This window comes from Gymnoscopelus microlampas (assembly GCF_963454915.1).
Source record: "Gymnoscopelus microlampas genome assembly, chromosome: 18".
NCBI classification, from domain to species: Eukaryota; Metazoa; Chordata; class Actinopteri; order Myctophiformes; family Myctophidae; genus Gymnoscopelus; species Gymnoscopelus microlampas.
Genome location: NC_139955.1, coordinates 9698424 through 9715854, shown reverse-complemented (window position 1 = coordinate 9715854; position 17431 = coordinate 9698424). Strand labels below are relative to the sequence as shown.

General features: G+C 42.6%; 1 protein-coding gene across 2 annotated transcripts in view; it reads left to right on the top strand.

Annotated features, from left to right (window-relative positions):
- The first annotated feature begins 541 nt into the window (after positions 1-541).
- abcb7 (ATP-binding cassette, sub-family B (MDR/TAP), member 7) overlaps positions 542-17431 on the top strand; it is a 45335-nt gene continuing 28445 nt past the window's right edge. For both annotated transcript variants that reach the window (XM_084085868.1, XM_084085867.1), the window contains exons 1-5: positions 542-705; positions 5039-5122; positions 5839-5916; positions 9258-9377; positions 13401-13533. In XM_084085868.1, the coding sequence (XP_083941994.1) occupies positions 550-705; positions 5039-5122; positions 5839-5916; positions 9258-9377; positions 13401-13533 (571 nt within the window). In that variant the 5' untranslated portion in view covers positions 542-549. The remainder of the gene's footprint in view (positions 706-5038; positions 5123-5838; positions 5917-9257; positions 9378-13400; positions 13534-17431) is intronic.

Sequence of the window (17431 nt, the reverse complement as noted above, 5' to 3'; positions counted from 1 at the left end):
TTTAATTATTTTTAGTATTTTCCCATTTTCCCAATTTGTTCTATTTTTTTTTTAACAGTACTTCTATTTTGGCAAATACACTCTTATATTGTACTTTTGATCTTGTTGTTGTGTTGAGTTTGGGGGTTTAAAGAACAGTGGGTTAAATATCACTTACCAACAACAAAGCAGCATGCTATGTAAAGTTAAAAAACACTTGTGGTGGACACGAATCCTAATTCAGGTGCCCACTCGTCCAGGTGCCCACATGTCCCTAGTGCCCAGATGGTTTTGGTGCCCGGTTGTCCTGGTGTCCACCTCTCTAGACGCTCACTCATCCGGGTGCCCAGTCATCCCAAAAATATGGCACTCAGATGCCTAGTGCATAGTGGCACTAGGGGCATCAGGTGGGCACTAGGCTAGTGCCCACTGGTGCCCACCTGTCTGACAATCAACCAGCCAATCACAGCGCGGTGGTGTCCCTCTGGACTATGGGAACGTCAGACTGTAACTTCCTTGCACCGGGCTAGGCACCGGGTTGAGAAGGACACGCCTCCTCTGGTCAACAACATGGCGCCGCTCTTGGTCCCGCTGAAGTGTGGGATTCACGTTCAAAGACGAAGACTAGCCTGTATTCTTCGACAGACGAGTTCGTTTCACGCGTGGAACCACAAGGACCAGGATGAACACCGACACAAACATCAACACAACAAGACATATCACGTGGTAAGGTCTTTAAAGAGGTACAGAGGGGGGAGAGTTGGAAAGGACACGGCGTTTTTTTGCGTCGTACGTCACTGTGGGTCTAACCATGGATCACACGACGGTCATGGATGAACTTCAACCTGGTGTTTGCACTTTCTCCATTTACGGTCCGTACATCTACATAAACGTTCATATTTCAAATATAAAGTGCTGACCTTATGGCCATGGATGTTATTTATGTGTACGGGTCCTCAGAGGTGCCTGTATCTTCCGTATTGTTAAATGAAAAGCATTTTAATCCGATTGGTGGCCATTTTCTCCGTATTTTCGTCGTAACTTTCAACAACGCGACCCTATCGGTTGGGAGGTGTACTGCACTCAGATACATTATAAGTCTATGAGAAAATGGCCACCGATCGGATTAAACTGCTTTTTATTGAACAATATGTATATACGGGTACTTTTGATGGCCCGTACATAGTTGTAACATCCGTGGCCATGAGATAAACGCTTTATGTTTGAAATCTGAACGTTTATGTAGATGTACGGACCGTAATTCCAGAAAGTGCAAACACCAGGTTGAAGTTCATCCATGGCGGTCAGGACATGTCAGTCATGTTTCAGGTCTACGTCGTGCGTCACTGTGGGTCACAAGGACAGCGGCTGCATGGTGTCATGAATTGAATAACTTCATGTTGCATCATAAACATTATAGTAGATGTTTATATGTCCTGTATTTTCACTTCCAGTCGCTGTCATGTACATTCATGTATGGTTTAGTTTACCCTCCGGGTTTATGATGATGATACATCAACATGTCATCATGCTCAGTGGTGTAAAGTAACTAAAGTACATTCACTCAAGTACTGTACTTAAGCACCATTTGAGGTACTTTTACTTTACTTAAGTATGTGCAAATGTCAATACTTTTACTTCTACTCTATTGAATTCCGTACTTTTACTTGTAACAGAGTATTTCTACATAACAGTATTGATACTTTTAAGTAAAAATGTGAGTACTTTTTCCACCACTGACTGTGGGTCACAAGAACAGGGGCTGGTGTAATGGATTTAATGAATAACTTCATGTTGCATAATAAACATCAACATAGAAGTTATGTTTTAAGTTTCAGTGACTGTAATGTTTATAGTATGTTAATGTATGTGATGATACATACATGTCATCATCATCATCATGCTTATGACACCAACACACCACACATTTGGTTTGCCACAATTATAGTGCTTAGTGTGTGTGTGCGTGGGTGTGCTTAAGGTGGTGGCAGTTTGTGGTGGAGGTTATAATCAGTGGTGGAAAAAGTACTCACATTTTACAGTAAAAGTAATGTAGAAATACTCTGTTACAAGTAAAAGTCAAGAATTCAAAATTTGCTGTAGCTAAAATGTTGAAGCTGAATTGATTAATGCATGTTTTGTAATAATAATCAAAATCTACAAAGTAACTAGTAACTAAAGTTTGCAAATGACTGTAGTGAAATTGGTATCCTGACCAGGGAGACGGGGAGACCCCTGTTACTGAACACTTTCACACAGAAATACCACCTGCACCACATAAAGCTGGCATCCCCAGGCCCGTACTAGTGTCAGCAGCAAGATGCTGATGCCTTTACCAGAGTAGACTGACAGTGGCCCCTGTCTGTTTGTCACGTGTGGAAGTGGGGAGAGTAAATAGCATGTCCTGTGAGATAAGAGCTGTACTGTTAATGTCCCACCCTGTGTGTGTTGTGTACTGTCATTCTATGTCTCTAGCCTGCTTTTGAAGCTTTTAATCTCGGCAGAACTTTGGACTTTTACTGTTCCTCAGCTTTCATCTTTACTCTGTTGTTGTTGTGACAACATGATGACAGCCTGTCATTATTTTCTGCTGACTGTATGTTGTCCTAATAATGTGCTGTGTTGTCATGACCTCCAATGGTCTAATTATGTTCTATGATTCAAGAAGAACGTTTAATCCTCAGGTTGAGTTACTCATAATACTCAATATTCACTATTCATTTTAGTGGCTAGCCAGGAATGTCACTGTGTCTATTGTTTAATCCACTAAGATTTCTTTGGCTATTCAAAAATAGCAGATATAGAAGCTCATAGCGCTATGAGCTTGTAGATCTGCTATTTTTGAAAAATCTTTGTATGCATGTATTTTTTAAAGCGAACATTTGTAAAATATTTAGTTCCAGGGACCCCCAGAAGCAAAGATTTGAGTTACAAATGTTCACTTAAAATATATATATATATTCAAAGATTTGCACACATTTTCATGATTTAAAAAAAAATAGCAGATAAAATAATGGTTATAGCTAAACTCTAAAATGACACAGATGCGTCTTAATGGATTGACCCGATCTTAACCCATTAAGACCTGGAACGCATCTGTGTCACTTTAGATTTCTTTGGCTATTCAAAAATAGCAGATATACAAGCTCATAGCGCGGCACCGAGTGCCGCGCTATGAGCTTGTAGATCTGCTATTTTTGAAAAATCTTGAAAAATCTTTTTTTTAATTTTTTTTTTCACAAAACTGCTAGGATTTAGAAATGTTTTAAGAATCGCCTCAGGTCTTATATGGATTAATAAACAAGTCTGTTGGTTCGAATCCACCGCTGGTACATCCGGCTTTGTCGAGTGTCCAGACCATAGACTGTATAAATGAGATGGACAAAGCCACTCCGCTGCTTTCTACAGACCGAAAATGAAGCCGATTGTTCCAAGACTGTAGGTCCGCCATCTTTCAATATCGCGTCATATCGCGTCATATCCTGCAGAATGAGACCAGACCATTATTGGTTGGGTAGCTTGTCAATCAAGAGCGGGGGCGGGGAATGAATGCTATTGGTTGTGTAGCTTGTCAATCAAATCATCCCGCCCCTCCTCGAGAATAGCCTGCTTTATCGTCAATTAAAAAAAAAATAGGACCATAATTTAGCAAAACGCATATCCTGATGATTGAAAGGAGACTTTAAACTAGCGACTGGAAGCATATAGAATTTATGACAATTTTTATTACAGTAAGAAAATCTAGTCTAAAGTTTGTCAAAAAACCCATTCACTTGCGTTAAAATAAATTCCTTCTGACACCGCAGGTCGGCGCAGGGTAAAACAGCGCCACTCTGGCCATTTTTCCGGCCTCATCGTAAATATCTAAGACTTGCCCCTTGGTCCAGACCTACACAATTGGCCCATGTTCGGGGTACTAGGGAAGGCGGTGATACTTGTCACCACACGCAATCCTACGGGCTGAGGGGCGGCACGGTGCACCTGTCACCAGGGAGTGTTGGGTGGGAGGAGTAGCCCACACCGTCCTCCCGGTGGGTGCTCCTCACTGGCAGGTGAGCCAGTATGGTGCAGCGGCAGTGACAACACACAAATCTGTGTGGAGGGGAATTAATTGGCATAACGACTGAATTGGGAGAAAATTGGGGTAATAAGCAACAAGAAAAGAAAAGGGAAGAGAGACTTTACGTGGCAAAAAATAGCAGATCTACAAGCTCATTATATAGCGTGGCACCGAGTGCCACGCTATATAATGGTTCTCAGACTATAATAGTCTGAGAACCACTGATATTATTATAGCAACATACGTTTTTTTCAGAAAACTGTTAGGATTTAGATTTGTAGAATCAGCCTCAGGTCTTAATGGGTTAATTCATACCAAAGAAACCATTGGTATTTTGCGGTCTGTATTTTTGCCTGTTGCTGACTGAGGTCAGGACTCAGGAGGACTCTAGTTGGAGTACTCAGTCAGTTAGCATGACTTAGCTTTGGAACTTGTTTAAAATCAGTATCTATTGAAGCTGAGCATACAGTATATTGTTGCTGTCAGGGACAGAAACCTTCAAGATCTCCATATTTCAACTTTTATGTTTTTTCATTAATTACTGCCCTACCTCATCATACCACAGTGTCATACACAAGTAGCAAAAATAGCCGATCTACAAGCAACTTGTCAGCTTACTGAAAACTTTAAAGCAAGGATCTTGGACATAGAAGGTTTCCGCTCAACACAACATTAATACATCCCAATGCTTGTTTTCACAATATCATGAATGAATTTGGCAATAGTGGAGAATTTTGTTTCACTTACAGTAGAACAATTAGATTAAGCAACTCATGTTGCTTAGGATTAGATTAAGCAGTCATTTGTTAACAGCAGCCCTGCTGCATGCATTTAATGATGAGCATAGTGGACTGTGGGGGGATAAAATAATGATTCTATTACCAAATCATCAAGATGCAAATGTCAAAAATGTTTGGCAAAATAATATTCTCACCATCAATAATGAAAACAATTCACATGAAGGTTTTCTGTGTTGTGTGTGTGTTTTTCTCCCATCAGTTGAGGTCCACAGCCAACCTGAGAACGGCACCATGGAGTGTCAACAACACCGGAAACTGTCGTCGGATCTTGGAAGCGGCAAATGTAAGTAGAGTAGAAAAGCATTTTCAAATGGTTCATAATAAAATCTTGCATGTCGTGTGCTGGCTGAGTCAGAAACAGATCCAAAGCTTAACCCAACATGTATATATATTTTTTCCAAAGATTTGCACACATTTTCACGATTTTTCAAAGATCTATAAGCTCATAGCCGCGCTGTGAGCTTGTATATCTGCTATTTGTGAATAGCCTTCCATCCACTTACGTTATACGTTTCGTGCTGTAGAAGCCCCGACGTGGAAGTGCATGTAAACAGAGCGTGCGTGCGAGACGGCGGAGGGTCCCGACTAACGCCTGGAACAATAATATTTCCAACGCGATCCTCCATTGCAGAGTGATCGCCGATTCGAAAACAGCTCGCTTCCACCACGTTAAAAAGAAATGGAGATATTAAGCTTTTAGTCAAGGAGATAACATTGGAAACGCCGACCGGAAGGATTTTTGACATGGAGTCACATCCAGCCTCTCCTTCTCAGAAACTCCTTGGGTGATCCCAAAGTTTCGTTTTAGCGCCCCACGTGGGCCCCTCGTATAAAAATAGAATTAGGTCAAAAACGGTCCGGCCCGTTTACGGCACTTCTCGTTTGGATTCTCAAAAACGGTCCGGACCGTTTATGGCACTCGATCGATGTGTTAACAATTTGCTGAATATAAATGCATCATATGCTTTGTCAGTTGTGTAATTGTGTTTGTTTTCACAGTATTTGCAGGTGACGGACAAACGGACATGTTGGCACGGCAGCGCAGGTGGAGGACTGAATGCCGACCCCAAAAATGTGGTGGGTATTGATCTTTTCAATGCTTTTTAACTTTCAACCCCTTTTTCAAGCTCTGCCATGGGCTGGGCCTGTGTTTGTAAACTCTGATTTAACACATTTTGTTGGTATCGGACACATTGTTTTGGAGTTCATCAGTGGGATCCCATATTTTCTGTTAACTTTTGGATTTTATGTGGATAAGCACATAAGTCTAAGGGTAAAGGTCCTTGAACATCTGGAAGGTGACAGAAATGATCCATTCATACAGGTTGATGCTTTTTTTTTAAATTCACGGTGAAAAGTTGACTTTGTTTCGAAAATAAATCATGTAGAATTATTGCCGTGTATCACAGCTCAGTGTCTGCCCTGAGGTTTGGAGGTCGAGGTTCGATCCCTGCTCTGCAAGGCTTACTTACTACTTAGTATTGCTGTGTAATATTGTTCTGTGTGGATGTACTCATGACACAAACAGCAGTTTAAAATAATGCAAATTAATTGCACTAAAAACAACTTGTGTAACAAAGTGTAATCAATCACAATTCAACAACCTAGATGAATGCAGTATACAGAAAAATGTGTACAGAAAACACAATGTATTGTGGGGCTGGGCAATATATTGAAATCATATCTATATTATGACATGACAATACTGTATATCATATGGGATTGTGTTGTCTTTACCTGGTTTTAAAGGCTACATTACAGTTAAGTGATGTAATTCTGAACTTACCTGACTGTTCTAGCTGTTCGATTATTTGCCTTTACACAGTTATTATGTGGGCATTACTGATGATTATTTATCAAAAACCTCATTGTACTGAGTATTTTGTGAAAGCACCAATCCCCACGATATTGCCTCAATATCGATTTCGAGGTATTTGCTAAAAACGTGTTGTGAGATTTTGTCCATATGAGCTAGTCCAGTCATATTCTGAACGTGATCTCAAACTGTCATAAACTAGTGTTAATGGACTGGAGGTGTCCATATGGTCCACTAACCTTCACTAGCTCATCCAACTGTTAATGTTAATTCTAACTCGACTCACTGGCAACAGTTATTGCCTGATTGCATTTGATTAAAGGCAGGTGTTGGGCACAATTTTCCCTTTAATTTGCCAGTGTGGCCACCAAGCAGCAGTGCTGTAGCATGGCTCTGCCATATTGAGTGGATTAAAGGAATTACTGCATAGTCTTCTGCCCGTAGCGTGGAGAGTCCCTGCGGCAGGTGTGTGCCGGAGCATGGGTAAACATCCATGTTGGCACCGTGATGAGCGGGCTGGGATGACAGGTGTGTCCTGGGACTTGTAGTGTCAGGCAGGATGCTTTGGTCCACCTGGAGACTCTGCTGCTGCTGCTGCTCCCAGACCCCCCCCGCTGGGACTTACCTTGACATTTGATGCTTTGTGTGTTGTGTGCCCAACCATGCCCACCGAGTCCTACCTGGGCTGTCGGGGGCAGTCTATTGTAAAGTGCAAAGGTTATCTTTCAATATTGGTTAACCCATTAAGACCTGAAGCCGATTCTACATGTCTCCTAAATCTCAACAGTATTCTTAAAAACGTACGTTTCTGTATCAGTGGTGCTCCGTCCTTTTCATGTCAAGGACCCCCAAAATGACATGTGTTTGGCCATCTCAAAATGTTATGTTCCAGGGACTCCCAGACGCAAAGATTTGAGTTAAACATGTTTGCTTTAAACAACATATATTCAAAGATTTGCACCAATTTTCACGATTTTTCAAAAATAGCAGATCTACAAGCTCGTAGCGCGGCACTCGTGCCGCGCTATGAGCTTGTAGATCTGCTATTTTTGAATAGCCAAAGTGTAAAATAATGCTTTTTAGCTCAAATAAAAAAATGACACAGATGCAGGTCTCAATGGGTTAACCACATGAACCCTAGTGTCTCTATTCTGGCAAACATTCGAGATTACAGATTGGCTATTTTTGGTGAAGAGATTCGGCGTAGAGTGAAATACTAGTGGACCTAGTATAGAGCCCTTGGGGGACCCCAGTCATAGGACCATAAGTGGTTAAACTGGTATGATATAGTAACAGTAAACTGTGATCAAAATAGATAATTCTTGTACATTCTTTGGTTGTATTTATTTATTTACTTACGTACATGTAACAACTGTGAAAATTACAAATCATTAATTTAGTTGGGGACCATCTGGAACCCCCTCAAGGACCCCAGGGGGTCCTTAATCGCCACATTGAGAGCCAGTGATATAAATGGGATCAGAAGTTCAACCTTTGAACTTACAGTCTGTGTTCAGGACAAGGGGCAAGTCTTAGATATTTACGATGAGGCCGACAAAATGGCCAGAGTGGCGCTGTTTTACCCTGCGCCGACCTGCGGTGTCAGAAAGAATTTATTTTAACGCAAGTGAATGGGTTTTTTGACAAACTTTAGACTAGATTTTCTTACTGTAATAAAAATTGTCATAAATTCTATATGCTTCCAATTGCTAGTTTAAAGTCTCCTTTCAATCATCAGGATATGCGTTTTGCTAAATTATGGTCCTATTTATTATAAAATTGACGATAAAGTAGGCTATTCTCTAGGAGGGGCGGGATGATTTGATTGACAAGCTACACAACCAATAGCATTCATTCCCCGCCCCCCGCTCTTGATTGACAAGCTACCCAACCAATAATGGTCTGGTCTCATTCTGACGCGTATTGAAAGATGGCGGACCTACAGTCTTGCAACAATCGGCTTCATTTTCGGTCTGTAGAAAGCAGCGGAGGGGGTTTGTCCATCTCATTTATACAGTCTATGGTTCAGGATAACAAATGGAAAGGACCCCCAGTTTAGCCCGTAAGGGTCCATTTGGTTCCCAACTATCAACCCCCAGTCTGGGGACCCCCCGTTGAGAACCTGTGATCTATGCTATCTACAAAATCATATTAACCAATCATCACAGACTCGATGCGTCCCAAGTGTTTTTGTTGTCTCATCTCCTAGCAACATGACATTGTTTAGTTGAAATCTATAAAAATCACATTAACTCGCATAACTCAGTTGAAAAATATCTATAAATCCACAGAGCCGCATATATGGAGTTTCTTTCTTGATGTCATCAATACGATGGACGTCATAGATGGCCTCCAAGTAAATGATAATGGGTACTGCGTTATGTAATCTTGACAATGGGTACAAGGGATTACATAACTGAAGGGGAATGTGTTCCGACAAGCATCACACAGTATTCTTTAACTCGAGATGGAAAACATATTTTTCTCATAATAGCAGTTTATTTTGTATGAACCCAGAGGAAATGTTATGACCTTGTGGATAAAACAAGATTATCTAATATTGTCTAAAGTGCCATGCCTTTTGTTGTTGTCTTTTACACAGCTGAAGGAGGTCAATTCTACCCAGATTCTGTCTGCGATGCTGTCTTATGTGTGGCCCAAGGACAGGCCAGATCTACGGGCGCGCGTGGCCATCTCTCTGGGGCTGCTGGCTGCGGCTAAGGTATGATGATGATGGAGAGACACCGCACTGAATGTTCTTAATGTTCTTCTTTATGTCACTTATTGTTACTTGTTTCAGAAGGCTGAACAATTCTATTATAGGAATCACTCGAGCCCTTATATGATGAACAAAATATGGCGAACATAACATTTTAGAAAATGAAAGTTTTAAGAACATTTTCGCCTATGACGACGTGGTCAAAATAGGGATGCCAGGTTGAAAGTGGTTAACCACTTAGGCCCTGGTTTATACATCATCGTACAATAGCGTTGTACTGTGGAAATAGCAGATCTAGAAGCTCACAACGCGTCAGCTTGTGGATCTGCTGTTTTTGCTATTTTTGATAGAAAGTGGTTAATGGGTCTTTCTGCTGACGCTAGATATTCACTGTTATATGTATTTCTTGCAGCGTGTGTTTGTGAACCACAATCATTTCATGTGTACCTACCATCTACTGTATCTATTCAGACTGCCAGGTTGAAATGGATGCCTTATTCAGGGACTGTGGCTGCACAGTTGGAATGCAAACATGGATCCTGTACATAGAACAGGGTTACTGACGTTTTTGGTGTTGGGTAATGTATCAAGCACAGTGTGGACCAAACCAGTTGCTCAAGCTAAACAAACAGTGTCGGTGATCCGTTTGGAACCAGCAGAGCAAAGGATGTATTATTGGGCCTAGGTCAGTGACGTTAGGTTTTCAATGGAGTGGTCATTTGAATGGGCCCAGGGAAATTTCCTAAAAATAATTATCGTTTTTGAGAAATTGCTGTTAAACCTGTGTTTAATATTATATGGCTATAATTATGATTATATGTATTTATGTTGATAATGTATCTAAAGAAAACAATGTCCTGAATCTGACCCATTTATCTGCAAAAGAGATCTATATTACTGAAAATACTAGTAAGGTAGGCTAAATAGTACGAAATGATAAAATAAAATAGTAAAAGGGTGTCCTGTGCTGAGGAGATGGTGGATACAGTATATGAAAAATACACAGTATTAATATGCTACACAACAGCATGTGTCTCTCTCTCACACACACCAGCCCCCTCTCTCTCTCTCTCTCTCTCTCTCTCTCTCTCTCTCTCTCTCTCTCTCTCTCTCTCTCTCTCTCTCTCTCTCTCTCTCTCTCTCTCTCTCTCTCTCTCTCTCTCTCTCTCTCTCTCTCTCTCTCTCTCTCTCTCTCTCTCTCTCTCTCTCTCTCTCTCTCTCTCTCTCTCTCTCTCTCTCTCTCTCTCTCTCTCTCTCTCTCTCTCTCTCTCTCTCTCTCTCTCTCTCTCTCTCTCTCTCTCTCTCTCTCCACAACCTGCCTCCTTCCATCGAGATGATTGTGCGTTGCCAAGTTGATACCACGTGTGTCTTCCAAAGTAACTAGTTTAATGCCGATGTCCCGTCTATAATTATTATTATTTTTTCATTCATTTTGTAAATTTTGAGTAGCCAATGACTTTTTACCCCTTTTTCTCCCCATTTAGTCGCATTTAATGCTACTCTGTTGTATCGTACAACGTCATAAAACAACTCGTTGGTCTTCAACCTCGTGCAGCCGCCCACACACATGCACGCACAGACTCACACCGACGCAGCATGTCGGATCCGCCGGTCTGACAGACTGACTTGTTTTGAATTGGAGGTTAATGGTATGTTGTGTAGCCAGAACTTGCAGATGCGCAGCAGACGCTAAAACAAAAAGTTGATTCTTCTGTAGATTTTTCTTTTGTCGAGGAAAATACCATGCATGGTCTTAGTTAGTCTTTTTTGAATAAAATTGGTTATTGGTGCAAGACCCGCAGCTAAAAACCTGCTAGGTACAACTTTGTTCTACGCCGGTATAAGTTACTTAATCACACCTATGTCTTTACGTTGTTACCACAGCAACCAATGCAGATAGGTCTGAATACACAAATCAGATCGCTTGCAATATACAGTGCGTCAGTATTTGATCAATAAATCACATGTATCTGCAGTCTGAACAAAGCCCTAGTAATATGGTTCAAATCTGATTTGCAAAACCTGTTTCCATGTGTTTTTCAGCTGTTCAGACAAATTAATCTGATTCCTATCTGGTTAGGCCAGAAATGGGATTTCTGGCTCATTTCGCAGTTTTTTGATCCGGTGTAGAGAGAATCGTCAGATACGGATATACCCTGTGCTCCCAGAAAATAATTCCCTCAGAAACCAGGGGTGTCATACCAGTAGGGCCTACCAATAAACCTCTGAACGTTTTTCTTGGCATACTTCATTTGGTATATGTCCATAGTGACTGGTGACACTTGATGCATTCAATGCATTCATGCGGGGGAACAATAACATTGCCACAAACATATACAGTACATACACACATATCCCAACCGGATACCGATATTAGTAGGGCAATTCCTGCCCTAGACTGGATCACGCTTCATCAGACAAAAACGAGGCTTTCTGCCGCGTGGAAAGTCTGGTGGTGATGCAAGGTTAGTCTGACCATATCCTGAGTGACATACTGTAAATACTAGTCTTAATTCCATGTTAGCCTAAAGGCGTTCAGTCCTTCACCACTACATCTCCACACAATCTATCTCTCCATTACACCAGATGTCACATCTCCAGGTGCAGAGTGACACTGTGGAGATAATCCCCCAGTGTCGCTTGTAGTGGATAACATGCTGCACATTTCTCCTTATCACGTATATACTGTATTGGCGGTAGAATTGAGGACATGTTTTGGTCTGGTGATAATAGTCTATTTTTGTGTCGTGTTCTGTTGTCTTGGTTGCAAAGTAGCAGATTTTAGTTTTCTCTTTGGGGGGGGTGGGGAGTCTGAGGGCTGCTATTGTCTGAGGCACGATGTGGAAGGGTGAGAGTGGGAACCCTGGAGCTGTGTCTTTTACAGTATTAAATCATTGCTGTTGGGCGGATGTCCAAAACGGTTCGTTTTTTATTATTATTTTAATAGTGAAAATAACCGCATTGTGTGCTTGTAGATTTGATATTTTCACTACTTCTGTGTGATACTCTTGTATTATGAAGTAAGACATTGATTTACAAAAAAAACATAAAAAGTTGAAATGGTGAGATACTAGGTTTCTCCGCGACAGCAACGAAATGGAGTTCCATTAAGTGGAGTTGGATTTACTCCAGCAGCTCCACAAGGGGTATTTCTTCTTTTTAATCAAAACTAAAACATCCTTCATGTGAAGAAAAGGAGAAGAACACAAGAAAACGAGGAGAAGTGGAGTCAAGGAACTGAAGAAGCGGCGTGTTCCAGCGTGTTACGGGTTGAAAGGTTCAGCTGAAAGTGGCTTCCAAATGAAAATGCTTTCCAGCAGCGTGCTACAGTGTTCTCTGGCTGTCCTAATGTGCAGCACAACCTCCCAGCCCTCGTCACACAGCTGTCCCTGCTCTTTTAATTAGCCCTAATAACCATCTCACTTCCATTAGCAGGATGCATCAGCCACCTCTACACGGCGCCGACACAGCCCTGGCACGCATGCACACACAAGCACACACACGCACACACACCCACACACACACACACACGAACCTCTGAATGTATAAAAAATGTTGAGTTAATGCGAAGCAACAGCAGAGAGCCACTGATTCCAGCTTTAAAGCATTTTTTTTACATTTTATTGGGTTTTTATAGAATATGGTGTCACATACTGTATATGACGCAGGGTTTCAAAGTCGGGCTATCAGGAATATAAAAAAAGTTTTTTTTTTGAGCATGTCATCGTAAATAAAAAATATATAGATCTATTAGCTCACGACGTGTGTCATTACGACGCATTGTGAGCTTGTAAATTGGTTATTTTAATTATTTCTGTTTTAAAAAAATATATATATGTATAAGCTATTTTGCAACAGGGGGCCGCAGACATGAGGGGTCCTTGGCATGGAAAAGTTTGGGAACCCCTGCTATTATGACACAGAAGACGGGACTGAGCTGAAAATAAACATGCTGAGATCTGGCATTTGAAACAGTTTGAACAGTGCTGTCTCTTTATTTCTCTGTCCCTCTCTCCCCCTCCCCAGATGACCAATGTGGTGGTACCCTTCATGTTTAAGTATGCGGTGGACGAGCTCAACCAGATGTCGGGACACATGCTGAACCTGAATGACGCGCCAAGCACCGTGGCTACCATGGCAACAGCCGTGCTGATTGGCTGTGAGTGTGAGACCGGGCGTTAGGGGCTGGCAGGTGCCGTGCTCATCAGTGGGGAGACCGTGGGACTGCCTATTATCTACAGGCTGACCTTTTTTTTTTCTTCTCTCCAACGCATTCATATCAACGCCACTCCTCGAACTGCCTGTTCTTCCCTCGTCGTTATTTGCATGACGTCCCCCTCCCCCTTCCTTCTGTGCCTCCAGATGGTCCCCTGGTGTATCGTGATAACTTGTGACTGGCCTCACCTGTGCGCTCCGGGGCGAGAGCCCGAGCCACTGGATGCATCTGTTCAGCTGCGGGGCAGACATCTTTAATGTACTTTTAAGTGTCTTCTAGTAGTCAGGCTTGGATTCAGACACACACACACACACACACACACACACACACACACACACACACACACACACACACACACACACACACACACACACACACACTCCCGCTCTAGTGGAATTTACCACCTTAGCCTAACACCGCCATACGTTGGAAATGGCCGTAGATCACAACACAACGCGAGCATTGTAAACTTGGCGATTGGCTATTATTCGCTGTGCAACACCGTCATACGACTTGTATTAAATTACCGTAGTATATAGGCCATGGCTATTTCTAAAGAATTCTCGCCTACAAACACACCAGGGTTAATGTGGTTAATGAGGGGAATTGGCAGCCCTTTTTTCTTAAAGCTTTGCTAGGCTTTGTTTATTTGGTATCTCCTCTCTGGTCCTCGCTCTTCTTGTCCATACCCCCCCCCCCCTTCTCTCCCGTACCAGAGGACTGTGGGAACACAAGGCTGGTCAGGGGTCAGTTGTAGCTCGTCGCTGATCAGAGTGTTCCCACCAAGGCGCTGATGAGGGAGAGCAGAAATCATTCAAATAACACGAACACGGCGCTCAACGTGCGAGTCACTCTGGCCTCGAGTGAGATCGGCTTCAGATGCTCTGTACACTTGCCCCTGTAGCCACTTATTTTAATGAGTCCACTTAGGTCCTGCACGCTAATGCTGCCTGTGGTGGAATAATTGGGGCACAGGAATGGAACTGCAGACTGGGTACAATTTAGAATGAAGAGTATAGGAATGAAACGAGTTCTCTTCCCCATTTCTGAGACGCTTGCAACCCTTGTAGCGTGGGGTCTGTAGTGTCGGGTATAAATCGGCCTAAAAGGTAGTTCAGTGCTCATCCTACCTTGTCAGATGTGGACACGTTGTTTCATTAGACGAACGCTTCCTATTTAACGCCACATTACAGGCTCACGAGGGCCGCCGAGGACGGTGCTATTATTATTACCCCCGCCTTTGGCTCGCCAACGGACAGCCGTGCGGTCTCTGCGAAGCCGCAGGACGGCCATGTCTCATTCAAACACTCCGCTGTTATTCATTCGTAACAGTCATGCCGGCCATCTGTTTGGATATGGCTTCATGAGAAGGAGTCTGTTTTAGAACGAGATGATGACTGACTTTTGCATCCCGCCGAGCTGAAGTTCTCACGGTTGTTGAATTAGCTCATTAAATGGGCTAATTTAAGATAACTTTCTTTTTTTAAACTGAACTAATAAGGAGAAGACGGTGATGTAGCGTGTATTGTTTATGCCCTCTCTCTTCAAAGCATACCTAATTACACACACATTGACAGTGTTTACTAGGCCAAAAACATTTAGAGAGGTAGAGCCCGCACTGACTATGGTAGAGAATCACTTTAGAAAAATTAGAAAAATGTACGTTTCGATCCTCACAGGATCTTCTTCAGGTCAGTTTGGAAACTATTATAATCGATATCTCATTGTACAACGGCGGAAATAACTGATATTCAAGCTCTCGACGCGGCTCGTAGATAAACTATTTCTGGCGCGCGTCCCCGCCGTACGACAAATTATAAATCGCCTTAAGGTGGAGACAAGTGCCGCTGTGAAATGAGGCTGGTTCATTGACAACTGGACTCATTTCTGTCTCCCCAGCACTCTTATTAAAACCTCCTCCCCCTCGTCTTGTATTCAGCTCAAACACACACACACAGGTCTGTATTACTATACGTGTGAGGACATCAACATTTTTAGACATTTAGGAGTGCCATTACAAAAAAGAAAACGCTTTGTGGGCTTGTAGATCAGCTATTTTTGTAGGTACTCCACTCAACGATCTGTAGGTGCTCGACTTTAACGTGCAACTAAGTGTAAATCGGGCATAACTCTATCCCTAATCCCTAAACTTCTAAATGTCTTAATCCTAAACCTCAACCACAACCTGAATCCTTTTTCTAATTGTAAACGTATCCATAAACATGTTTTTCCAACCATAGAACATTTGTTTTCTTACTTAGTCCTCTCCTCTCCTCCGCTATTTTCAGCAAAAGCTTTCCCCACAATAACAGAACACTGAAAATACACTAGTATTGAGCCCTGAGGGACTCCGGTTACCCATATGGGGTTTAAGTGGTTAAATACAAAATTATTTTCCAGACAAAGTGACCGAAAAATCTTGAAAAATATATATATATTTCTCTTACTCAAATCCAGTATTTTCTTCTTTTAGTTTTCTTACAATACTGTGTTTTGTCTTATCCTCTTTTCAATACAGTAGAAAAGGACAAACTCTTTCAGACTCTTTTGTTGTTATCAATTCTCTTATAAAGATCCTGTATTTTCTCCTTTTTTTTTTACGCGCCCTCTGCTGTTTGCATCGCGATACATTTTTTTATTACATCGATTTAAATTGTCACCGGTTTGAATCGATTTTAATCGACTTATGATAAATCGCTGCACGCCTATGTACTTGTGGGGACATTTCGTCCTCGCAAGTATAGTAATACAATACTCCCTCCCCCCCCCCCCCCCCCCCCCCCCCCCGGGCCTGCCATAGCAGCAGCGAGGCTTCACACAGCATCCTGCTCTGTAATTAGCGCGGCCTGGGGAACTGCTCTGCTGCTCCCGCTCTGCTGCTGCTGCTGCCGCCGCCGCCGCTGCAGGGCTTTGGTTGGAGCACACACAGAGGGAGGATGTGAACGATCCGTCCCGCCGCCATCTTTTTTACTAGCCTTCAATTAAGAGCGCTTGACTGGCCTCATCGACCCCTGTGCCCGGGTCCTCTCTCTCCCCGCTCCCTCGATACTCGATTACATCTGAAAAACGCACGACATGCCACAGGTCTGTCTGTCTGTATTCCCGCGTTCCCTGCTGTGTCTTTAACCCGTTCAATCCGGGAACGCATCCGTGTCATTTTAGATTCTTTTTTAGCTTTCACCATTATTCTATACTTTTGGCTATTCAAAAACGGCAGATCTACAAGCTCTTGTAGATCTGCTATTTTTGAAAAATTTGTGCAAATCTTTACTTTTAACGATCATTTTTAACTCAAATTTTTGCTTCTGGGGGGTGCCTGGAACAAAATATTTAGCTGGGGGTCGGCGGCCAAATACATAATCATTTTGGGGGTCCTTGACATGAACAAGTTTGAGAACCACTGATTATAGCAACAGAAGTAAAAAAACAAAAAACTGTTAGGATTTAGAAGACATTTGTAGAATCCCCAGAAGCAAAGATTTGAGTTTAAGGTGTTCAACAATGATGAGTCATTGGGGGTACGGTAGCGCAGTCGGTAGCGCTGTCGCCTCACAGCTAGAAGGTCCTGGGTTCGAATTCCGCCGGGGACGCTGTGGGCGCTGGAGGCGTGTCCTCTCCTCCGCGTCATCAGCGCCCATACCCTAGGTGGGGTTGGGCCTCTCTGTGTGGAGTTTGCATGTTCTCCCTGTGTCTCTCAGGGACAGGGTAGTTAATACCCTCACAAAAACATGTAGAAATCCTGGTCGCTATACCGCCTCCCCCATGACAGCCGGGGCGCCTGATGGAGGGGAAAGGAACTGGTTGGAATAACGTGTTCCTTCGACGCGCTACGTCCAACCGG